Raw genomic sequence first — 22,658 nt, forward strand, 5'->3', positions numbered from 1 at the left:
TCGTAGGTTATAGATAAGTGTGTCAATCTTCCTATCGTTAAACGCTTCAAAGTCATCTCCTTGGAAATCAAAGTGTTTCACACAACGGCAAGTGTGATAGGTAATAATGTTTCGTCAAGCTTATTGTACGTTAAGAAAAAATAATCACACAACTGAGGATAGGGTAATAAAAATTATTCATCAGGTCTCTAGTAGATGAACAGGAGGAACAGGAATGAAATGTTTTGTAGCTATGTGGAAAGAAATCGGGGCTATGACAAGAATTGAAGCATTTGGCCAATTGCAATATATTTTATTGAAAAATCTGCTGCGGTTGTTGACCCGGAAATTTTGTAACTTATTCTTATTTAAGTATAGTGCATAATCTAATTGTCGTTAATTTAAAGGTTGGTTTTTAGTAACATTGATCATTTGCATTTTATTTTCACTTTTGAATTTGCGTACCCTGCCTCCCTTCTTGAACTTTCCAGAAAAGCATTGACCTTGATTCTTTTAATCCTTTTGTCCTAAGTTGCATACAAAAAAAAAAGGTCCCCAAGGAATACTTTACATAAATTTCGTTTTCCCCAACTTTTGCGTTCTCATAACCTTGACAGCTGTTTTGTTTCTTACCCTGCCTGGTTTTCACAGACACGTGTGGCCCACCAAGGGCTGCACATGATGATTTTCGTCGTGCATACTTAATTTTGCGTGGCATACTTAATCGATGGGTAGGAATCGCATACCGACTATTTACTGTTCAAAGTATGTTAAACTTTCACGTAAGCTAAATGCATTATTATGATGGTTATTGTCAAGTGTGAAGCCGTATTTACTGTTTATCCACATAAACCAAATGATTGAAAGTAATGCTTTAAATTTTTATCAGGTTATGCTACGTTGCCAAAAATGTCTAGAATCATGAATGCTCGTTGCTACATTTTGTTGATGATGACATTGAACCACGCTCTTCAGTGCAACGACATTATTGTAAACGAAACTGCACAGTCTGTAGATACTATACAGGTGTTGAACACGGCCAGCCATGTTACTTGTGCTAGTACAAAGCAGTTGAACGATCACCAACGTATTCGACCGAATCCTAACGAAGCTTCACTAACCACGGTACGTGGTAGCTGGTAACGAATTAATCCATATATATATCCCCTAACAAATTACTGATGCACTATGTTTCGGAAAATATTTCGTAGGCCGAGATAATAATTGGAAGAGGTTACCCAGTTGAAATTCACAGGATAACAACCAGTGATGGTTACATTCTCGAGCTTCATCGCATTCCGTATGGTAAAGGCCAGAAGATGGCGCCGAACGTCTCAAGACGACCTGTTTTTCTCCAGCACGGAATTTTGACTAGCGATAATGTTTGGTTAATCAATCAGGATGGGCTTGGTAAGATTTAATAATCACGTTATTTTTTTTCTTTTAACTGTTCTTTGATTGCCGTTGCAATAGGCTTCGTTTTAGCCGACGCAGGATACGACGTTTGGATGGGAAATGCTCGTGGTAATACATATTCACGTCGGCATGTTAAGCTCGATCCGTCAGAAGAAGAATATTGGAATTTCTCGTAAGCTTGGTTTTCTAACTGGCGAAACATCCGTGAGTAAAAAAATGCATTAATGGAAGATATGGTGTCGTGGGTATTGTTGAAAAAGGTTCGACGAGATGGGCAATTACGACATTCCAGCCGTCATTAATTTCGTGGTGACAAAGACAGGGAACCAAAAGCTGAGTTACGTAGGTAAATTTACGTTTACAAAATCCAACTAGGTAAAGTTCTTTTGTTAAAGGCATCTACTAACTAGGTCACTCAATGGGTTGCGCCATGTTCTTTATTTGTATGTCTTTACATCCCGAGCTGAATGAGAAGATTGATATAATGATTGCATTGGCCCCTGCGGTTTCAATGGCAGAATCGACAGCTCCGCTTGCGGTTTACCAAGCACCATTTTCCAAGGAAATAAAGGTACAGCAGCGTTGCATTTCGTTCAATGAATTAATTAATTTGGGTGCTTCAATGTTTACAGTTTGTCTTCGACCTGATCGGTGTGCGTGCATATGAACCAGTTGATACAGTTTGGAACAATTTTCGCAAGCAATATTGTGGACCTAATCTTTTCCTGCGTTATTCCATTTGTCGGAACACGATATTCTCTTCTTCGGATGACGAGTATCACGCTTTCGATTTGGTACGTACGCATACCTACAATTTAAGAAACTGGGAAAATTAAAGGCCAAAAAATGCTGAAGAGTACTATTTATTTTGAAGAATATTTTGCCAGTTATTGATGGCCATAATCCGGCTGGAACTTCAGTTAAAACTGCTATCCATTACGCCCAAAACTACATGACTGGTATGTAAAAATTGCATTTTGTACAGCACGTTTTACAGCTATGCATATGAAATTTTAGGTCAGACTTTTCAACGGTATGATTTTGGCTATCGCGAAAATCTATTGCGTTATGGCCAAACGACTCCACCAACTTATGATTTGAACAAAGTAACATGTAGCGTTTTTATTTTTTGGGGGCAACGCGATAAGGTGATTTACGTACACTTATTATAACAAATCCGTGTAATAATGCTAAAAAACCATCTTCTTTATTACTCTTCTACAGGTATCAGCTCCTAAGGTATCCAGCAAAATTTTTTAAATTTTCGAAATAATCAGTAGACGAATTAAAAAAAAAAATAATTTCTGTGTGATGAATGTTCACTACAGGATATTGCCTGGCTGGCAAACAAATTAGGAAACTTGAAAACTTCTATTATGATCGAAGATCCACTTTGGAATCATCTTTCGTTTCTGTTTTCATCCGACGCCAACCGACTAGTCTACAAAAAATTTATTCCGTTGCTTCCATTACCTGCTTTGTAGCTTTTAGAACAACTTTTCAGGTTTTTTAAAAGTAGTTTTATACTGGAAGATGACGTTCGAACAAATACGATCTAACAAATATATACGAAACACGAACAAATTAATTATCTTATTGATAAAAGCAGCGTTACCCTTACTCAAAAATGATATGTAAAACGATGGCTCGTAAGAGGATCGAACTCATGACCTCCGCGTTATTAGCACGGCGCTCTAACCAACTGAGCTAACAAGCCGTGGCATTGAGACACCAGTCAGAAAAAGAAAATCGTGAATCGTTTTGAGAACGATTCTGCTGCTTGAGGGCGTTGAGCGTCAACTCGTATGTCAGACAAGGGACATTCCTATCAAATTCGTCAAAAATAATTCAGTTTAAGTTATTTAATTTGTGATCAATATTTCATATTTGGTCAGAAAAGAAATGGCCCGTAAGAGGATCGAACTCATGACCTCCGCGTTATTAGCACGGCGCTCTAACCAACTGAGCTAACAGGCCTTTGCACCATCGCATGTTTCTTCGCCAAATATAGATGTTATTCATGGTTTTAAACAAATATTTTTTATACGGTTGTGATTGAACGAATCGTAAATAACAAAGTATTATACTGATGCCTCCCACAATTTTCACGTTTGCGTTTACTAACGCAGAAGCAGAGTATATCCGTAACTGAATTGTTCGTAACAGGAAAGGAAAATCTATGATCTAAATGCATAAAAATGATTCGCCCAACGTGGGGCTCGAACCCACGACCCTGAGATTAAGAGTCTCATGCTCTACCGACTGAGCTAGCCGGGCTTATCGACATGTATTGTATTATCTAAAAAAACATGTTCATGTATCTGCGATAAATGGGTTTCCTGTAATCTTATGAGCTTTTTTATTTGAGGAACGACTAAGAACTGTTTTGAATGAAAGAAATAGTTAAATGGTGTATATGTTAACTATTGAACATTGCTTAAATCAAATATTTTGTCCTTAAATTAATTAGAACAAAAGAATGAACAAGTGAATGAATTACTTTAGAAATGAAACCAGTCTAAAAATTTTACTTCATAATATCTATAAAAGCCCTAAAATTTGATTTTCGAATAGCCAAATATTTAAGTCCCACTATGTTCAAAGCCATGTTAGTCGTGACTGACACCATGTTTCTTCGAATATTAAAGTTTCGATTATACGGAAAACCGTTAGCTGCTGTCAGCCTACGATCTATGTAAGGCTTTCAAAACATACCCATTTTGGATAGCGGACAACTCCATTAAAATTCCCGTTTCTTAGGTGCAGCCTGGAAGATTACATGTCGAAATCTTCTTCTTTCGGTTACACCACGTTCCTAGAAAACAAAAATTTTAAAACAAAACAAAAAAAACAAAAACAAAAACAAAAACAAAAAACAAAAATAAAATAAATAAATGGTTGCGTCACAACAACATAAAAAGTTAACGCTTTAAAACAGAATTGTCACCTATACAAACGTTATGGGTATGATTCTAAACGAGCATATAGCTCCATCCATGCATCACATACTGTTAAAATTCAAGGACGAAATATTGGAATTTAACTGGTGCGTAGCGACATTTGAAATGTGACATCATTCATCCTCGAATAGTTTTCGGTTTTCCCAACCAAACAACCGAGGAAACAACAACTGCTCCAGCTGACTCGATCCGGTTAAAGTAGTCGACTGCATGATGGGAAATTGCTGAAGGGTTCTTTGCACTGCGGTTTCACAACTGTTTAATAAATCGTGAAACGTCGCGTTAATTCCGGGTACGACTTGTCGAATCAAATCGCCGATAGTAGCCCTTTTAGATCGATGGATAGTACAGCGCAGTCGATCATTTCATCAGTGAAGGCCACGTGTCCGACCTGTTTGCAAGCGAAATTTTAATAGTGCTGACTAATTATGTTTAATCCAATATAAATAAATTCGTGACGAGCAGGTATGTTGCAACAAGGAACCTACGTCTTATTGAAATATTCGGATAAAAGAGCACCACAGCTGCTGTAGTCAGATGATGCGACTAGCATTGAACTTGAAGGGGAACTTTGCTGCTAGCGGGAGTAATGACCTTGATATTTCTTTTCTTATTCCAATCCAAGTAATCCTTTTTCAAAAAGAAGGGGAAAAACCTATCCCCTGAACGAGTGGTTTTTGTGCGTGTGTGGATGACCGTTTTGCTCTTGATGTTGTTCGGCGTGCTTCCTAGGCGCCACACAGCACCGCCTCTCTTCCATATAAAAAGGGCCACTCCAGTGGTAACAATGTACCATAACTTCTCCAACTTTACAACAGCCAACTGATCAAGATGAGTCGTCCAAGTTTGGTTAGTTTCCATTTTTATTTTCTTCTTTTAAAGAAATTCTTTAAATTGATTTACAATCCAATCTAGGTGTTTGTCTGTTTGCTGTTGGTGGCTGTACTGGCCATTATGACTGTTGAAGCTGAAGAACGTGAAAAACGCTCGCCCCTTTTGGGCCTCCTTCTCGCTAAAAAGCTTTTGCACGGAGGAGGTAAGTTGGTCCATCGTAGAAGGCTGATTTCAGATGAAAATTAATTATGATTTAACTTTTTAGGTCATCATCACCATCATTATGGGGGTCATCACCATCATCACAGAGGATATGGATATGGCGGTCACGGGCACGGCTATGGCGGGTAAGTTTTAAACTTTGCCTTTTCATAGTCACTGTGGGGCATTTGAAGTTTTATTGCTACTAAAATGTCTAATATAGCTATAAACAAAGGGCTGGGTGGTAACTTGCATAATCCTAATATCGTAGAATTTACCTGAACTAAAACAACAATAGCTTCCCACGTCTGGCTACCTAAGTTGTCAAGCTTAGATTATTACCCAACATTCCTCCCCTTAAGGCTTAGTTGTTTGCTTTAAAAAATATTCTTTGTTACTCAACCGTTGGAAGGCGTTGGACTAATTTTTTGCGTTTTCATTTGATTTGGCAAATAGCCATCACGGGCATTATTACGGTTGAGCGGGCCAGCCATTTCATCTTGTACATCGATTTCGATAAAAAGACGAACTGCTTGAACAACACGCAGGAATTTCAATTTGCTTCACATGGACGCATGTCTACATCCAACTTGTCCAGTTATTTGTTATTCAAGTTCAAAACGTAATTTCTTCTATTGACTGTATTTTTAAAAATGCTACCCTATGTCCCGAGCCTATGATGAGTACTATAATCTATTTATCTTTCGTTATGCAATTGTTTCTGAATTACAAACACATCAGCCGAAACTCTGTATCTATTAGTTGCTGGTACATTGGTCCAAGTACCTTACATAACAACAGAAACCATTTAAAAATAGTTTGTCTTAATATTAAGTTCATTTTATTCGACAGTACCCGCAACTGTTTGAAATGATTTTACAATAGCTGATAAACAAGGTGTGTCTGTACGCGCCCCCTTCGACATTGCTGTGCGATAGGAGAAGGTACACATGCAAGTTTTGCCTTGTTATCTCATCGTCCTCAAAGACATGAATACTTTGAACTGCGATGAATGTCGATTTTTAGCTCGACATGGTACAGTTGGAAACGCATCAATTAACATGGCGGCGGTTGGAGCAGAAGGCGCTAAACGGAGGCCATCGAAATCGGTGCACAGAATCAAATTTGATGTGATTGCTCACTCGAAACTGGGCCCGTACAGTGATCATTTCCCCACTACGCTGGAGGTGTTGTACGGAGCGATCCGGGCGGATTCATCATGTCCCAAGAATTTGGCCGCAACGCTCACGAATTCTTTTATTTCCAGCCGAGAAAAGATGATGTCTGGATTTTAACATTTCCAAAATGTGGTAATTTGTATTTATTCTTTGTCTTTTATTCGCACAAATAATTAACATGTGCTTATTTTGGAATGTCTAAAGGAACAACGTGGACAGAAGAGCTCGTGTGGATGGTGGTCAACAATTGCAATGCGGAAGTGGCAAGGAATAATCCACTCTTCATCCGGTGTCCATTTCTCGAGTCAGTTTGATTCACTGCAATATTTCCACAATGTTGTATGTCTTTAAAACGGTAAATGTACTTAAATCATAGCTCAAAAAAAAATTGTTCTTTTCACGATCAAATAAAGGGCGTCTCGCATAGCGTCGTTGCAGTCGGCTCCGCCGGAAGTGCACCTGATGGTACCGAAAGTGGAAGTGATTGAGAAAAGTCCGTCGCCTCGGGTCATCAAGAGCCATTTGCCTTTCAGTTTACTGCATCCTCAGTTACTTGAAACCTCTAAAGTACGTAACTGCATTTACGATTTATTATGTTTCACAATTCTAAATGCATTTAAATTTAGGTTGTATACGTCGTGAGGAATCCAAAGGATGTCATCGTGTCTTATTTTTACCACCACAAATTATTTCACAGACACGGTTTCCTCGGAGATGCTGATCTCTTTGCTGAGTACTTTATGAACGATGAAGGTATTTGAAAGGCTAGGTTAGGAATTTGTAGCAACCTTGATTAAATCTAAAAAACGCTTATTTATTTAAACACGTTTAATTTTTAACTTCCTAGTTTATTATTCTCCATTTTTCCCTCACGTTTTGGACGCCTGGTCTAAACGCAATCATCCCAATATGCTTATCTTGTTCTACGGAGACCTGAGAAAGGTAAATTATATTTTTTATTGTTCGCTATTGCGTAAAGAACAATTTCTTTAAGATCTTTTGCAGTTAAAACTTTGCATTTTCCTCAAAAAAATTCAAGAAAAGTCTCTTAAAATTTAATTTTTTCGATGCGTCGGTGTCTAGAATGTGCGTGAAGGAGTGATTGAGATTGCCAGGTTTCTGAAGAAACCATTGACCGAGAGACAACTGACTGGTTTGTGCCAATATCTGGACTTGGATAGCTTTGCTAATAACGAGTTAACCAATTTCGAGGTAATGGCAAAAGGAATGGGTCTGATTAAACCAGAGCAAGACAACCCTCGTAAGAATGATTTACGTTTATTGCACGCTTCCATAATGTTACAATAATTGCTATGGTAGGTAACAACATACCAGAAAATCACGAGAAAGTTTTCAGTCCGGAAATGAATCGCCGTATTGATGAATGGATAGAAAGGAACTTGAAAGAAACGGATTTACGCTTTGCGAATGAGCAGAATCTTGTATAATTACTTTTCACGCTCGAATTGCGTTTCTGTAAGTTTAAACCCTTGGTCAAATAAATTTGACTCAAGTGATTTATGCCTTGATACAAGTCTCAGGCACTAACCACATTTGATAGCCAGTTATTGATTGAAAGCCCTGTTGTGCAGCTTGTTTTTCAACGTTTCAAATGCGTTTGTCGATAAGAAAACGTTAAAAAAAGATTGCCTCTTATCTTAAGTTCAATTTTTTACATTACTGTATAAAGATGTTTCTACTTGACGTGTTTGGAAAATCTAAATAACAAGTGTCACTCAAGCCTGTGATTTTACAGTACTGTTTGTAACGTTAAGTGCAAACATCCGTTTTCACGATGGGTTCAAAAATGGCTGAAGAAAAAGAGAAAATTACCGACCAGTCAAGCAATGTGGAATTTAAATTTCAGTTTCATTCGATGCCGGATACGAAAATTCCTCCATTTACCGAACATTTCCGTTTTCCCGGAGGCTTGGCCCGATGCGAACCCGGAGGTTTCGTACTCACTGAGGAATTTGGCCGACACGCACACGAAATTGTTAATTTCAAGCCAAGGAAAGACGACGTGTGGGTAGTTACCTTCCCCAAATGTGGTAATATAACATTTTATTCGTGATAAAATATTTCTAGTTGATTTTTGTTTATTTTCAAAAGGAACAACTTGGACCCAGGAAATGGTGTGGATGTTGTTAAACGATTGCAATACAGAGCTCGCCAAAACGACGCCACTTACCATTCGGGCTCCTTTTCTCGAGTATGCATAACTCTCATTTTAAATGTCAACGGATTTTATCGTGCATTTAACTCAATGCAGGTCAAGTCATTTCGAGAAAATGGAATCTGCACCGCCAGGATTAGCTGACTTAATGCCATCGTTGGACGTCATCGATAAAATGCCTTCCCCTCGCGTCATAAAAAGCCATTTGCCTTTCTATTTGCTTCCACCCAATTTGCTCGACACATGCAAGGTACTTTTTTCCATCACTGCCTGATGTCAGGTTTGACGTGCAGACAAATAGCTTTCATTCAATTCAAGGACATTCACCTCACGTCTTTGTTGCTATAAAATTCGCAGAAAATGCATAAAAAATAATTGAAAAATAGGTGGTGTATGTTGCTCGAAACCCGAAGGACGTCATGGTTTCGTATTACCATCACCACAAGCTGCTGAAAATGCCAAGTTACAGCGGTGATTTTGAAACCTTTGTCAACTACTTCATGAATGATCATTGTACGATTTCCATTTCCTAATTTTTTGCTTTTGTTTAAACTTGACTGATTGTTGATGTTGAAATATTTGCAGTGGTATTTTTGCCCTACTTCCCACACATTTTAGATGCTTGGGCAAAGCGAATTCATCCAAATTTGCTTTTCCTGTTCTATGAGGATATGAAAAAGGTAGGTCAGTTGTTTAATTACCCATGCAGAGTTTAATGGCTTATTCTTAAAAACATTTCCTAAATAGGATCTACGTGGGGAAGTTGAAAAAGTGGCACAATTTCTGGATAAGCCACTTAGCGAAGCTAAAATAACTCTACTTTTGGAACATCTGAAATTTGATAACTTATCCAAGAACGAGTCTGTCAATTTTAAACCGGCAAAAGATTTGGGTTATATGAATGACGATGGTTCCTTTATCCGAAAAGGTATGTATTGCTCTTGTTTAATTGACAAACTTTAATGCGTTAAATTTTTAAAATGAAAATAATTTATTTTAAATGACAAACAGGTAAAACAGGAGATTGGAAGAATCATTTGAGTCCAGAGTTAAATCGTCGCGTTGAAGCATGGATAGAAGCAAATTTGGCCGACACTGATTTAAGATTCGTCATGGAACTGGAACAGCAAGATTAAATTTTCATGAAATAAAATTTCTGTGATTTCAACGTTCTACGTAAGATGTCACGCAGTGGATACTGCACTTGTCACATTCATGAAAGAAACGAAGAACGTCGTAATAATTAAGAGATGGAGCACCATAAATGATGTAGCATTACTCAGTAATAGTGATTGGACATTATGGGTTTAGTTTGCCATATTTTTTCCCCTGGCAACTGCATGTCTGGTAAACAAGTACGACAGATTGCTTACGTGCATACATCCGTTCAGTTGCTGTGTGTGAGGCGTTTTCCAACAGATGTTTTGTCTATTCGGACAACTACTCGGACAACTACTCTGTCTACTAGGATAACTGTTTCATTAACACATAGCAGAAAGTGGGGTATTGAAAATATTACCACATGTGGATGCTTCGTGCCCGGAACTGAAAAACATATTTATTCGGCAACTGCCAACTATTTTTCATTTAAAATTAAGCATTGGAAAGCTGAGCAATCTCATTTCATATTTGGTCTTCTCAGTGCAAATACTGATCCTGTCAGGTTAAAGCAGTTAGTAGAATCATCAAAATGGATTACTCTCTCGGTTTAATGAAAGTGACAATCCTTTGTGTTTTGGCAGGTATGGCAATTTATTCTGTTGCTATGTGTAAATATTTGTTAAAAGTATAAATGTATTGCAGGGCAAGTGGTAGGGCTCCGCAGAGGAAATTTTGTCACTTTTACAGCCATGAAAGGTAAATGCCTCCCTTAAAAAATCAGATAATTTTTTATTAAGCATGCTGTTTCACATCAAAGATACGCACGTCTTGGCCAATCCCGAAAAAGGGTTCTATCACGGTTACGAGACTTATTTTTCCAAGTTTCAAGCAATGAGTCTTTCTACCTTACGACAATGGTGGACTAACGATAATGTGACCCTCGTCCACAACAATTACGTCTTGGACACGTTTGTTACGACCAATGTAACCTCCACCCTTTTAACAACTCTGACCAACGATTTCACGACCCTGCGTTCGGCTGGACTGAAAAGCGTCGTTCGCTTTAGTTATACTTTAACCAGCGGTAACATGAACGACGCAGTTCTTAGTCAACTGCTTAACCACATCGACCAGCTGAAACCGTTTTTTCAGGTAAAAAAATATTGTTATAGTTACGGAATAAAGTGTACGACATGGGGAATGTGGAACTGGCTAAACCACAATTTTAATATGTTCGTGTTGATTACAGGCAAATGGTGATGTCATCGCCACAGTTCAGGCAGGTTTCGTTGGCACTTGGGGTGAATGGTATTATTCCAAAAATTATGCTACTCCGATGGATGGCGGGGCATGGTACGCTCCTACCGCTGCCCAACAGACAAATCGAAATACGATATTAAGAGCTTTACTGAAAGCAGTTCCGACTAGTCGGATGGTACAACTCCGCACTCCTTCCTACAAACAGGTATATGCTTATCATCATCAACTACAAATACGATAAAAAAAATGAAGTAATGTAATTGTAATTGAAGGCATTCTGTGGTACGGCTAATCTGGCCACGTCTAGAGCATTCAAAGCCTCAAATATGTGCGCAAGAATAGGTATACATAACGACTGCTTCATGGCATCCTACCAAGACCAAGGCACATTTAAAACTGATGCACAAAGAACGTGGCTAACCAACGAGGGCCGTTATGCTATTGTTGGCGGAGAATCATGCGAATCAAACAGTCAAACCGGGTGCGCCGGTGGTGTGGATCAAATTACTAAACAAAGATTTAGTTACCTTAACGTCGAGTACCACCCAACCGTAATGCTTCTTAAATTTACGTTTCAACGAATTCTTGTTGACTTTTTGTGTCATTTAATCTCAAGGTAATCCAAGGCTGGAAAACATCGGGCTGCTATAATCAGATTGCCAATTTAATGGGCTATCGTTTTGAGTTGATAAACGGAACCTTTCCATCAACGATTATCAGAGGGCAGGCTTACTCTGCCACGCTTAATCTCAAAAACACTGGAGTAGCGCCACTTTACAATCCTCGCCCTGTTCAAGTTTGCATCTGAATTAGATTATGTTCACCCTTCTCAATATTTCACTGTTTTCTGAATTATACCCAGGTTATTCTGAGAAACAAAGCGACCCAGGCTTTGACAACTTTCGCCCAGCCTATCAACCCTCGCACCTGGTCTCCAGGTTTATCAGTGACCATCTCCTTGTCATTCAATTTGCCATCCACACAAGCCGTGGGATCTTATGATGTTATTTTGAATCTCCCGGACGCCTCTTCGTCTCTGTCGAGCAATCCGAAGTATCGCATACTGTTTTCCAACACGAATGGTGTGCAGGAAGCTACGACCCGTTTTAACATTATTAGTCAGCTGACTGTGCAATAGCACAATTAGAAGTCGTATTGCGGATGCTTTATTTCTGCAATCTTACAGTAAAAGGGAGCCTTGGATCTGAAGAAATATCCTTGTTTGGCAAAAATTTCCATAAACTGCTTTATGGCTAGTGAAGTAATTAGATATTTTAGGGTTGAATTAGTCATTTTCTTTTTTCTTGTTACATGACACGGTTATCCAGATTATCAATACACCAAATCAGCATTCAACTTGGCTGCCTTGGTGAGCTATTAGCATAAGAAGGACTAAATTGTTTCTAGTTTGCCATAGGTCCTGATTCACAGAAATCTTAATGTTCATTATTATTGGTAAATCAGCTGAATGAACCAGACAACAGAAATGGGGATATGTTCAAATGCAGCCATTGCTAAACAGGAATAATAATTTTCACCATTACAAGAAAAATGTTTTAAAGGTATTGGCCTTACATTTTTACTAAAACAGCTGCAAATTAGATCAGTTGGTTGGAGCACAGTGTTTACGACTCAGAGGACACGAGTTCGATTCACTTGCCTCATATAAATATTTATTAATTCGGATTAAAATCCACAGAATTGAACAACACACCATCGTCTGCTATGCCTGTAATGGCGGACATAACGTCACATTCTTTGCTCTGTTAATTTTGTGCATTTTGTCGTTGTTTTTGAGCGTTTCCAGCCCCAAGTAAGTTGAAAATTACCATAACTAAATGGCTAGCATTATTTTTTAGTATCATATAGTTATAAATAATTTGATAACAGCTTGTTAACAAGCCTTAGTAAAGTTGGGCGTAGATTGCAACCAAGAAAAAGTGCTCATGTTCTTGTGAAATTTAATATTTAGTTTCAGTTTTGATTTAAACGTCTGTTTACTCTTTTTCAGAGCATAGAAGACTAAGTATAAATGTTTAATCATTTGACCATGGAAGCTTGGCTTTCAAATGAGTCCCACACAACAGATTTTCAATTGACTCGATAGGATTTTATTGGCTATTTTCACAAGCTCACTGGGTTTTCTCTTATTATTTAAGATATATGATAGTTGTGCATTCACATTGAGAAGGTCTAAAGCAATCTGTAGTATTTTTCATCTTTTAATTCCCTGTATGTCTTATTCGCAGTAGACTTTCTCTGTAGACTTTCAAAATCTTTATTCAATCAGCAAAGCTCATGATCTTGCGTGTAACTTTATCAGTGATGGTTATCATGATTATGCCCTTGTTCTTTCATCTAATTAATTTCTTTTTTTAAATACAGATTGGTAATGAAAAAGAAATGAGTCCTGTTCTCCATCTCATTTTCTCCTCATCGTCACAAACCTGATCGTCTCTGCCTCACTCATCGCTTCGCCGCCTTCTCATTCGCCGTCTTTACCTCGCCGTCTTCGTCTTCGCTGTCCTCTCCTTCACCGTCTTCGCCTCGCCGTCTTCGCCTCGCCGTCTTCGCCTTCATCGTCTTCGCCTCGCCGTCTTCGCCTCGCCGTCTTCGCCTTCATCGTCTTCGCCTCGCCGTCTTCGCCTTCATCGTCTTCGCCTCGCCGTCTTCGCCTTCATCGTCTTCGCCTCGCCGTCTTCGCCTTCATCGTCTTCGCCTCGCCGTCTTCGCCTTCATCGTCTTCGCCTCGCCGTCTTCGCCTCGCCGTCTTCGCCTCGCCGTCTTCGCCTCGCCGTCTTCGCCTTCATCGTCTTCGCCTCGCCGTCTTCGTCTTCGCCATCGCCGTCGTTTCTTGGCTGTCTTCGCTTTACCGTTTTTGCCTTACCGTCATCGAGCTAATGATCTTTGCTGCATCGTCTTTGGTCGCCCTGGTCTTCTCCTCATCCCCGTCAGCGTAGAGCCGTGCGTTTTTGGTATAGTTTTTTGTTTTGTACTGTCGTGTAGAGTAAGCTAACCCGTTGGCTGCCACCCATTTTTCTCCCATTTTTTTTGTAGCTGTAGGGACCGGCGGCGCTGTTCTACCCCTAGGTTGATCACCTATTGGGGTAGGGCAGTCGCCTGCGCCTTCGGGCGCTTTTAGGCAATGCACCAGCAGGGCCTTCTCTTTGTCGATTTGATGGTGGAGTAACCCGGGGTGTGCATTCCCAGAAAGGTCTCCACCATCAAGTCAGCCCGGACTTGTCGAAAGACAAGTCCCCCTTGCATCGTCTTCCATCTGAAGCGATGGTAGCAACTGTAGAAGAACAACCTACGGGTTGTAATGGCTTGGCAGCCAACGGGTTAGCTTAAGTGTTTGTATTTGTGTATGTGTCTATTCATGTATGTATGTAACTATTTATTTGTATATGTTATGTGTTACTTGTAAATAGTGGAGGAATTGTGGGTGGAGGTGGGACAATACAAAACCAATTCCTTTACAATTTCTCTCTGTTTATTTTTTACTTATATATATCAAACTTACTCGTAATAAAAAAAAGGACTTAGAATTCTGACAAATACTTACGACAGGCTAACAGCCTATAACTTATCCACCAGATGCTGCAACAGGACTTAGAAAAAAAAAATCACCAGCTTCTGGCCCTCCTTGTTTTACCCAAGAGTTCTACTTCCCGACTTCGAATAAGCATTCAAAGTCCAAACAGCCTTAGGCCGAGGACTTTTTTGTGGTTCGTCAGACATCAACACAAAAAATTAAGAATGCATGGGCGAAATTAGTACTTGTAGTGCCCGTAACGAAACATTAAACAGAATTGTTGCAGAAAATTTCGACTTGGCATCAGGCAACATCCTCGAAAATTTTTTTTTCCAGCGATGTTTTCCGGAGACGAAAAGGCAAATAAATAAGACAAATAACCAACAAGCAATAAATTCACGGCAGGTAGAGTTCCAATGGTCCGATGATTCTATTTCTTAAAGGCATGCGGTTCCTAACACGTTGGAATGAAGGGATGAAAAACGGGCTGTTTAGCAGGTAACTTTACTTGCGTCTCTCCATTTCTTTGTTGGTAACACTCTGTAATTAAAACCCGACAGAGGATACAGGCAAATCCGATCATGACAATAAGTCGCAGTAAACAAATTTCAATAAATGGAGCTGAATCACGTTGATCTTTCCGTCAAAGATCAATTTTCATCTGATCCCTCAGAGTCTTCAGATTCCGTGCATGGCACAGAATCCAAGTGATCTTTTAGTTCAACGGCGCTCAAATTCTCCGAATCTTCATTGTCCCACTGGGTCGGTTCCGGCATTTCCATTGCTTTGTTCCGCAACGCTCTCTGCAAAATTGATAACAAATTATCAATTATTCAGCCAGCAACACCTACGCTTCGACACAAGGTCATCTTCGTTCGGTTAGTTCAAACTGTCAAGGTTATTTTAGATAAAGCATTCGGTTGGTGAGAGGGGTTTTGATATTCATTCCGCAATCGACATCGTGCAGTAGAGTCTCGTGAAAAACATTTACGAGGATTATTTGATGGCTCTGATGATTCCTTGTTGGCCTCGGGTTTAGTTTGAACGTGTTCATCTTCGTCTTCGTCATCTTTGTTTGCATTAAATGGCTTGCCGTTTACTTGCACAATGTTCGGTTTTCTGCCACCGTATCGCTTGAAAAATTCAGCGTTATCCTTCCTGCGTTGGGCTTTTAACATTTCCACGGCTTCTTGCTTTTCCCGTTCGACTTGAGCCAGATCAACGTCTATCTGCACACCCTTCTCCTTCTCGTCCCACCAACCGTAAAGCCATTTGCCTCCATTCTTCTCGCTTACCTGTCGATCATTTTCGGCCATCTTGTTGAAGATGCTAGAGTAAAGCTTCTTGTCCTTTTCACGCTGTTCGCGAATCTTGGCGTTGCAAATCACCACCTGGTTGGCAGCGGCTTTGTTGTTGGGATCCGACTGGAGAATCGCTTCAAAATGTTTCTTGGCTTCTTCTGGCTCGTGAATACCCAAAAGTGCCTAAAAATTGCAAATGACGCATCAATACAAGTCCAATCATTCGTTTTTTTATATCTACTATTACCTGTCCCAAACGGAATAAACCCTTCTCGTTCTTCGAATCCAATTCAAGGGCCTTCTGGCAGTGGTCACGAGTAGCAGTAAAATCGTTCAATTTTAAGCAGCACATGGCCTGATTAAGATATGCTGCCAACATCAACTGTTCTCTTTCGGTTGCTTTCTCCTCTTTGAGAGCTGAAACCATAAAATGACTGGTTACAGATGCAATCCACAAGACTTTCACATGAAATCTTACTCTTTTCAAACTCGAGGAGATTGACAATTTTGGAGTATTGTTTGTTGGCCAATGCGTATTTGCCAGCTTTAAAATGGTTAGTTCCTTTTTCTTTGCAAAGTTTGGCTTGTTCTAGCTTCTCATCAGCATCCATGCTCCAGCTTTCTTTAGCTTTTTCAAAGCTTTTGAGTTCCACTTCGTATTCGAGGTCGGCGTTGGGAGGAATACCCAGTTGTTCGTTACCAGTAGAGCCAAAGCCGTAGGCAGGGATTAATTTAATCAAACTCCGCTCTTGCTTCTTGAATTTCAGCAGGGCTTGTTCGAACCCTTCAGGTATATTGTGTTCTAAACCCTCTCCGAGATTGAAGCTCAATTCACGTTGATCGAATACTTTCCCTGCATGACGGCCAATCAGCGAAACTACGCAAGTAATACGATAATAGAAGCTCGTTTAGTTAATTTTCTCAGTAAAATAAGGCGACAGCAAAGACATAGACGTACCCTCAACAAGGGCCTCTTCGTTGGGACTTGAGTACCCACTTCCTACTTTCAAGGTTTGCCTTAAAATTCCACCATCATTTGTTTTCGTGAGATCTTCCAACTTCCAGTCATATAATTCTACCTATACACAAGTAAATAGAACATAAATATCACACAAACGTTTACATCAAGATTTCTATCATACTTCAAACACCAGTGTGGCATTTGGGGGAATTTTTGGTGGACTGCCATTTTCACCGTAAGCGTAATTTGATTTGCAGTACAGGATAGCAAGTTCTCCCCGTTTCATTGTGGCTACACCCAGGTCCCATGCCTTAATAACATTTCCTAAAAATATGAGAAAAGATGTATTTAAAAAAACTGTGGGCCTTTAGAAAATTCATATTCAATCACCTTTTCCCAGTGTGAACTTAAATTTTTCTCCTCTATCCCGACTTGAGTCAAATTTTGTGCCGTTGGTCAACGTTCCAGTGTAATGAACATACACAGTGCTGCCGAGAGGAGGAGTTTCATCACCAGTTCCAGCTTGCTTGACTTCTTTCAGCACACCACCATCTTTTTCTAGTGTGAGATCAACTGCATCAGGACCTGGTGTATAAGGTTCTGCTTTGGCTGAATCTTGAACTTCTGGCTGATCAACTTCCATGCTGTCTTGTTCATTGGCTGTCATGACGGTGACTGACTAGGATGCACGCTCGAACAGAGCCGACGAAAAGTTAAATATAGACTGCAACGCAGCAAACCAAAAAATTAAATTTTTCTGAAATATTAACGTTAACAATTTTCGACGATTATATACTCAGGTGCTCACGCGGTCTAAGCTCAAACTGACGACCAAGAAAACCACGTCGAGTTTAAAACTTAGGTGAAATCGTCTGCAGAATCGTATGGTATTTTCTGGAAACGGTTTAAAGAACCGAGAACGTTCTACAACTTCATTTACCGCGCCTCTAGATGGAAATCCATCTAGCGAGAGCAATAAGCAACAGAATGTGAAGATAAGTAAACAAAGTTTGTTTAAATTTTTTTCCGTACCCAATGAATAATAAGCAAATAGATTCATATTGTTCAAGTGCATTTATTGGCGGGTTCCTTTTTTCATTCTGCCATTCACCCACATAGAATGGCGTAAATCAAAGAATTGCAATATTTATATGCATACAATAAAAAGAAATTTTACAGTGTCAATGATTTTAATCACAGCGCATTAGGGGAAAAAGTAAATAAACCTTGGTGCAAGACAAACGTGGGTTTAAATGTTTACATTGGTATACACCACCGTGTGGCTCAACTTGACCAGAAGAAACGTAATCATCAACAGGAGAGGTGAAAGGCTTCATTATGTGTTTGCCTGTGTTTTCTTTTATCTTTACTGCATAGCTTTGTACTGAGAATAGCCTGTGTGGCTGACTGAACAAGCATATCACACACATACCACATTTCCCTACAGCCTTCTACAACAGTCTAAGACACATCAGAATCCTGATTCTTCTTGTCTAGCGTTCATCGAGGAGGATGGAGTCTGGGCTTCCATAGCCACTCGAAGAGCCATCACTGGGGGAACCGTGCTTGTGCTGATTGTTTCTGCTAGCCAAGTGCTGTACTTGTCGATTAGTAGCGTACTGTTGCTGATAGACAGAAGGTGCACCTCTGACAAAATGAGTTCCATCTGAGAATTGGTCATAGCCAAGCTGCTGCTGATGAAATAAATTGCCAGATTGGCTAGCTTGTGAATCATAGCCTATCGCACCGTCTCCTGACTGGCGAGTCATATTCAACAAAAGAGGAAAATGAGTGTCAGAATATTTAGGCCAAATTTGAAGATGGCCTTACTTGAGGTATGTCAGACACTCGCCTTTGAATGTGCTGCGTTGAGGCATTATTATTTGACGGCATATTGAGTGCTAAGACTCGCTCTTCATAGTCGTATTCGCACAAGATCTTGTTGTCGTTCAAATAGAACCGATCGCCCACGCAAAACCTACAATATGGACATGTGTTTGGTTTAATTTTCAAAATTAATATTGATCCGTTATATTTACCTTTGATGGCACTGCTGGCAGGCGAAACAGTCGAGATGGTAGACGTTACTTTTGGCCCTCATAACCATTTCGAAAGCCGGAATGGGTTTACAGCAAGCGGCGCAATTACCCGACGTGCCGAACATTCTGTTAATCAAATAATGCATCGAGAACTTGATTAAAAGACGAATTTATGAGCCAAAGCTCAAGACAATTGAAATCGATTTTCCAATACACAAGAATTAATCAAATCCATCTTTCAATGTGCAATGAAAATCGCACGTCTACAGCGTTTTCAGTGTAACAAGGGAGGCCAAATCTATTACCTGAGGTAATCCCGTTTACACAAGATGAGATTGGCTTTGGTATAGAGGGTGGAGCCGACTTCTCCTAGCCGGCAATCGCAACATCCGCACTTGAGACAATCCTCGTGCCAATAACAATCTAAAGCCTTTTCATTAAACACGGAACAAGTTAATATAAAAACGATAATCCCACACACAAATCCAGTGGAGATTGAATTTTTCAAATAATAAATTGTATTTTTTTACTTTGAGAAGGTATTGGTCGACGATGGGTGTGGCACATCCGGAGCAAAGAAAAGGCGGCTGATGATTGGACTGCATTCCAACGTGATGCTGCTGATTGTTGTTGTTGTTGTGGGCTATCTTATTACCAGTCGGTTGAGTATGATTGACAGTCGAACTGGCCGGGTGATGGTGAACGGTGGCTCCACCACCGTTGCTCTGCTGATGTTGTGGCACGCATCCATCATCCATCCCGGCAACCACGTGACAATCACGTTAATAAAATTCGAAGCTTTCAATGAAACTGCGGTTACACCTGCGATTTTGACACGTGAATAAGAGAAATCCTGAAAAGAAGAAAAGCCAATCATTTAATAGATAAGTCACGCACACAATGTCAGCGGCGAGAGGGGACTAATAAACGTACATTTGAATCCCAACTAAAACGAATATATTTCTGAACTAAATCATTCGTAAAAAGCGTACTTCTTTTTTAATGAGCAGCCGCACGTCCTGAAAATAGCCTCAATTGCCTTTTTGGTTCTTCAGCTGGAGCCAGAATCGAATGTTAATGAGCCCATTCCTTTCTTTTCCAAGGAATCCTTTTCTTATTTAGATGCTCCAATTATTTCGCCCTGCAACTCAAAAACATGCCTCGCATTTGAGCCTCTACAGAATCATTTCTTCACGACGACACACACACCTTCATTAACAAGGCGCATAGGAAAATATGACGCAAAATAAAAGAATATGCTGACTTGCAATCCCCCCAAAGTTCTTTTCTTTTCATCACGCTCCGTGCAGAGAACAAGGCCGTTTCCCCTAGAAGCAAGTAGATATCATCTGATCGTCTTTTAACACGAACGTAAAACGTCAACCGAAAAGACGGACTAATTAAAGGCAAAGTGTGAACTCGCGCGTTCCTTAAGCTTAAACAATTGCGGGGTAAAGTGTGGGGTGCGTTAATTGAACGGGGCATTGCCATGGAAAGCACAAAACGAATGAAACGGTGAAAAAAGAAAAAGAAAATGAAGATGATTTAATTGGGTTTTCCGAGGTGAAAGGAGCGTGAAACGTGAGTCTTCTTAATTGAGGATCCCCCCAAAAAATGGTGCCTAAAAGAAGCAGGCCGTTATCGTACATCATTAATTCTTCTTCGGCTAACAAGCCGACTGTTTCCGCTTAACTGCTCGCGGGTTAACCTCGTTGGCCACGCCTCTTCATTACTCAAACTGCCTCTTTTCTTTTTCGATTTGATTTTGAATCATAAAGTCATTTCGTAGTCCCACATTCGAGAATTGTTAATTAAAAACGAGAAATTGCTTTTCCCACTCGTTTTTCTCAGACTGTGAATCAAACAGTTAATGCGCAATCTAAATATAATTAAACGAGAAAATACACAGGTGATTGGGATTAATTTTAATTAATTTCTTGCGCTCTTTATATGCAAGCGAACGGACCACCCACCTTCAGAAAATTACATCACACACAGAGACGTGTACGCCTTTATTGCTCGCGTGATTGGGTCGTGTGCGATCGGCAATGTACCTAAATACGAATTCTTTTTCCCACTTCCTTGTAATGTGTCATGCCCATGACTTTTTAGGTCAAATATAAAAAAGAACGACGATTTTTAACGATTTTTTCAGAGATTAAAATGGCAACAGGCTCATTTGCTTCTTTGAACAAATAAAATGCTGGTAAGGCACAGTTCGTTAAACTGCGTGAACTCTTTATACACACATAAAAAAACAAACGCAATTTTTAATTATTCATTTGCGATGAAATTCACATGTTGAAACAGCCAGGGAAAGTGTAAAGAAACAATAAAAAAAATTTCCAGGAGTAGCCGCTAACCATTTTTGCTTATCTGTTAACGAAGTGCGGCATCTATTGAAAGGCGAGTTATGCTGACTGAAAACAATAGGCTGGGTGCGTGTTTGGCCATCGTTTACTACTTTTAACAGGGCCTGCGTGCCCGTGGCGTTCCAGAAAAAATATATTTTCTAGGGTTCCGACGTGATGGATTTGATTTTCTCGTCTGTTCATTATTTGATAACTTATTCATTGCCACATTGCCCGAATGATATTACCAGACAACCCGTTTTCTTTTCTTTTTGGCCACAAAACCATCAAAGCGTGAATAAATCTCATCACATTATTATTTATTAAATAATCAAGGCGCAGTCACTTCCCGCTCTTACCATTTCCTTTCGGCAAGTGACCTCGATTTTGGCAATAACAGATGGCAGCACGTCCGTCTTTTTTTTTAAAGAAAAAGAAAGACGTTTTTCAAATGGCACGTTATCGCGTCGGATAAAAACAGCAGCTGCTAATGCAATTAGTTCACACGCATGAGGTTAGGGTTGGAAAGCAAATTTGTGAGTCGGGATGATTTAGAAAAAAAAAACTCTGTCTGGCCTGTTGGAAACATAAAGACAAACATCAAAAGTTCTCTCTCCCCCCTCCCGGTTTTATTTCGTTATCATATCAGCCACGCGAAAGAGGAGGGGGGATACCGCAGTCTAAACAAAACTATTTTAAACGAGTTGAATTAACTAGAAAAAAAAGAGGGGGGCGAGTCAGACAAAAGCGTAGAATTATTTAAAGAAAAAGTTAGAAAAGTTTATAAAAAAAAGTGACTTATTATCAATGGATGCCGTGAAAAAGGCAAAAGGTTCAAACCATCAAGACACGACAAATATTTATTTTTTTATTCGACTCTTAACGTGCACGACTATTGCAGAGGATCGAATTGATCTTATCAAATAATGAGATTTTCGCCTCGCTCCCTCCTCCCTACTCCGTCCTTTCTGATTCCATTTTTCTTTTTCTAGACGTCAAAACCGAGAAAATCCCGTGGCTACTCCGCCCCTCAACCAATTAAACGACGTCACACTGCCGTCGCATCTTTCTCGTTATGGAAATCCACGCACACAGCTAAAATTGATTTTGATTAAGGAAAGAAATGAAGCACGTACCTGGAAAATTAATGAAACTTTCTTTTCGAAAATCACTGGCTGAACACCCAGCTCGAAATTATCAGCGTTGACACAATTTGCAATTAAACCACGAGAAAAAAATAATAATCAAGTCAATAACCAAAACACCACAAATCTAATTTGGATCATTGGTTCTAGAAAAAAAAGAAATTCGAATTTCGTTTGTTATACAGTTTTAGGCGATGTGTATTGGAGCCGTCACGTGAGAC

The 22,658-nt window shown here is 39.7% G+C and overlaps 7 protein-coding genes, 3 non-coding genes and 1 pseudogene across 12 annotated transcripts in view; 6 read left to right on the forward strand and 5 right to left on the reverse strand.

The window, feature by feature from the left end:
* The first annotated feature begins 864 nt into the window (after positions 1 to 864).
* On the forward strand, positions 865 to 2,879 carry LOC130702803 (lipase member K-like). The gene is made up of 10 exons (XM_057524416.2): positions 865 to 1,104; positions 1,191 to 1,389; positions 1,453 to 1,567; positions 1,656 to 1,741; positions 1,806 to 1,966; positions 2,028 to 2,189; positions 2,270 to 2,354; positions 2,413 to 2,543; positions 2,620 to 2,634; positions 2,724 to 2,879. The coding sequence occupies exons 1-10, from the start codon at positions 889 to 891 to the stop codon at positions 2,877 to 2,879; spliced, it is 1,326 nt and encodes a 441-aa protein (XP_057380399.2). The 5' UTR covers positions 865 to 888.
* Positions 2,806 to 22,658, forward strand: part of LOC130703156 (ubiquitin-fold modifier 1) — a 33,614-nt gene continuing 13,761 nt past the window's right edge. The window contains exon 1 of the mRNA XM_057524765.1: positions 2,806 to 2,809. The gene's annotated coding sequence lies outside the window, so the exon portion shown is untranslated. The remainder of the gene's footprint in view (positions 2,810 to 22,658) is intronic.
* Trnai-aau (transfer RNA isoleucine (anticodon AAU)) lies at positions 3,039 to 3,112 on the reverse strand. The gene has a single exon. It is a non-coding gene; the product is annotated as a tRNA-Ile (tRNA).
* On the reverse strand, positions 3,299 to 3,372 carry Trnai-aau (transfer RNA isoleucine (anticodon AAU)). Its single transcript has one exon. It is a non-coding gene; the product is annotated as a tRNA-Ile (tRNA).
* On the reverse strand, positions 3,600 to 3,672 carry Trnak-cuu (transfer RNA lysine (anticodon CUU)). The gene has a single exon. It is a non-coding gene; the product is annotated as a tRNA-Lys (tRNA).
* LOC130703157 (neuropeptide-like protein 31) lies at positions 5,046 to 6,137 on the forward strand. Of its 2 annotated transcripts, none has more exons than XM_059495280.1 (4): positions 5,046 to 5,204; positions 5,271 to 5,392; positions 5,462 to 5,536; positions 5,847 to 6,137. In XM_059495280.1, the coding sequence occupies exons 1-4, from the start codon at positions 5,187 to 5,189 to the stop codon at positions 5,869 to 5,871; spliced, it is 240 nt and encodes a 79-aa protein (XP_059351263.1). In that variant the 5' UTR covers positions 5,046 to 5,186; the 3' UTR covers positions 5,872 to 6,137. The 2 variants fall into 2 exon arrangements, with proteins under 2 accessions (XP_059351263.1, XP_057380751.1); XM_057524768.2 differs by having other exon boundaries at positions 5,271 to 5,391; positions 5,455 to 5,536.
* On the forward strand, positions 6,415 to 8,083 carry LOC130703147 (sulfotransferase 1E1-like; annotated as a pseudogene).
* LOC130703144 (sulfotransferase 1B1-like) lies at positions 8,302 to 9,935 on the forward strand. The gene is made up of 7 exons (XM_057524748.2): positions 8,302 to 8,619; positions 8,681 to 8,780; positions 8,841 to 8,994; positions 9,131 to 9,257; positions 9,330 to 9,424; positions 9,492 to 9,672; positions 9,756 to 9,935. The coding sequence occupies exons 1-7, from the start codon at positions 8,364 to 8,366 to the stop codon at positions 9,878 to 9,880; spliced, it is 1,038 nt and encodes a 345-aa protein (XP_057380731.1). The 5' UTR covers positions 8,302 to 8,363; the 3' UTR covers positions 9,881 to 9,935.
* Positions 10,089 to 12,386, forward strand: LOC130703137 (uncharacterized). The gene is made up of 7 exons (XM_057524742.2): positions 10,089 to 10,486; positions 10,548 to 10,601; positions 10,663 to 10,997; positions 11,095 to 11,310; positions 11,378 to 11,656; positions 11,722 to 11,901; positions 11,968 to 12,386. The coding sequence occupies exons 1-7, from the start codon at positions 10,435 to 10,437 to the stop codon at positions 12,241 to 12,243; spliced, it is 1,392 nt and encodes a 463-aa protein (XP_057380725.1). The 5' UTR covers positions 10,089 to 10,434; the 3' UTR covers positions 12,244 to 12,386.
* On the reverse strand, positions 15,162 to 17,849 carry LOC130703163 (peptidyl-prolyl cis-trans isomerase FKBP4-like). Its single transcript, XM_057524774.2, has 8 exons — positions 17,699 to 17,849; positions 17,293 to 17,626; positions 17,084 to 17,226; positions 16,900 to 17,020; positions 16,420 to 16,818; positions 16,189 to 16,358; positions 15,936 to 16,124; positions 15,162 to 15,443 (listed from the first exon to the last, which is right to left on the reverse strand). The coding sequence occupies exons 2-8, from the start codon at positions 17,567 to 17,569 to the stop codon at positions 15,291 to 15,293; spliced, it is 1,452 nt and encodes a 483-aa protein (XP_057380757.1). The 5' UTR covers positions 17,570 to 17,626; positions 17,699 to 17,849; the 3' UTR covers positions 15,162 to 15,290.
* On the reverse strand, positions 18,033 to 22,645 carry LOC130703146 (LIM domain only protein 3-like). Of its 2 annotated transcripts, none has more exons than XM_057524753.2 (6): positions 22,429 to 22,645; positions 19,472 to 19,794; positions 19,247 to 19,371; positions 18,942 to 19,067; positions 18,733 to 18,880; positions 18,033 to 18,659 (listed from the first exon to the last, which is right to left on the reverse strand). In XM_057524753.2, exons 2-6 carry the CDS (start codon positions 19,697 to 19,699, stop codon positions 18,396 to 18,398), a joined length of 891 nt encoding a protein of 296 aa, XP_057380736.1. In that variant the 5' UTR covers positions 19,700 to 19,794; positions 22,429 to 22,645; the 3' UTR covers positions 18,033 to 18,395. The 2 variants fall into 2 exon arrangements, with proteins under 2 accessions (XP_057380736.1, XP_057380737.1); XM_057524754.2 differs by having other exon boundaries at positions 18,507 to 18,659; positions 18,755 to 18,880; positions 22,429 to 22,644.

Source organism: Daphnia carinata, chromosome 5, assembly GCF_022539665.2.
Source record: "Daphnia carinata strain CSIRO-1 chromosome 5, CSIRO_AGI_Dcar_HiC_V3, whole genome shotgun sequence".
In the NCBI taxonomy this organism is placed as follows: domain Eukaryota; kingdom Metazoa; phylum Arthropoda; class Branchiopoda; order Diplostraca; family Daphniidae; genus Daphnia; species Daphnia carinata.

Coding starts and splice junctions, on each gene's coding strand:
- LOC130703146 (XM_057524753.2), bottom strand. CDS start 19,699: ATGGATGATGGATGCGTGCCACAACATCAGCAGAGCAACGGTGGTGGA. Junction 19,372..19,471: donor TCGACCAATACCTTCTCAAA/GTAAAAAAATAC, acceptor TTTAATGAAAAG/GCTTTAGATTGTTATTGGCA. Junction 18,881..18,941: donor TGCCAGCAGTGCCATCAAAG/GTAAATATAACG, acceptor TCCATATTGTAG/GTTTTGCGTGGGCGATCGGT.
- LOC130702803 (XM_057524416.2), top strand. CDS start 889: ATGTCTAGAATCATGAATGCTCGTTGCTACATTTTGTTGATGATGACA. Junction 1,742..1,805: donor CCAAAAGCTGAGTTACGTAG/GTAAATTTACGT, acceptor TCTACTAACTAG/GTCACTCAATGGGTTGCGCC. Junction 2,190..2,269: donor AGTATCACGCTTTCGATTTG/GTACGTACGCAT, acceptor TTTATTTTGAAG/AATATTTTGCCAGTTATTGA.
- LOC130703163 (XM_057524774.2), bottom strand. CDS start 17,569: ATGACAGCCAATGAACAAGACAGCATGGAAGTTGATCAGCCAGAAGTT. Junction 17,227..17,292: donor TAAGTTCACACTGGGAAAAG/GTGATTGAATAT, acceptor TCATATTTTTAG/GAAATGTTATTAAGGCATGG. Junction 16,819..16,899: donor CGAAGAGGCCCTTGTTGAGG/GTACGTCTATGT, acceptor TTACTTGCGTAG/TTTCGCTGATTGGCCGTCAT.
- LOC130703137 (XM_057524742.2), top strand. CDS start 10,435: ATGGATTACTCTCTCGGTTTAATGAAAGTGACAATCCTTTGTGTTTTG. Junction 10,602..10,662: donor CACTTTTACAGCCATGAAAG/GTAAATGCCTCC, acceptor TTCACATCAAAG/ATACGCACGTCTTGGCCAAT. Junction 11,311..11,377: donor GCACTCCTTCCTACAAACAG/GTATATGCTTAT, acceptor TTGTAATTGAAG/GCATTCTGTGGTACGGCTAA.
- LOC130703144 (XM_057524748.2), top strand. CDS start 8,364: ATGGGTTCAAAAATGGCTGAAGAAAAAGAGAAAATTACCGACCAGTCA. Junction 8,995..9,130: donor ATTTGCTCGACACATGCAAG/GTACTTTTTTCC, acceptor ATTGAAAAATAG/GTGGTGTATGTTGCTCGAAA. Junction 9,425..9,491: donor TCTATGAGGATATGAAAAAG/GTAGGTCAGTTG, acceptor TTTCCTAAATAG/GATCTACGTGGGGAAGTTGA.
- LOC130703157 (XM_057524768.2), top strand. Junction 5,392..5,454: donor AAAGCTTTTGCACGGAGGAG/GTAAGTTGGTCC, acceptor TTAACTTTTTAG/GTCATCATCACCATCATTAT. Junction 5,537..5,846: donor CACGGGCACGGCTATGGCGG/GTAAGTTTTAAA, acceptor TTTGGCAAATAG/CCATCACGGGCATTATTACG.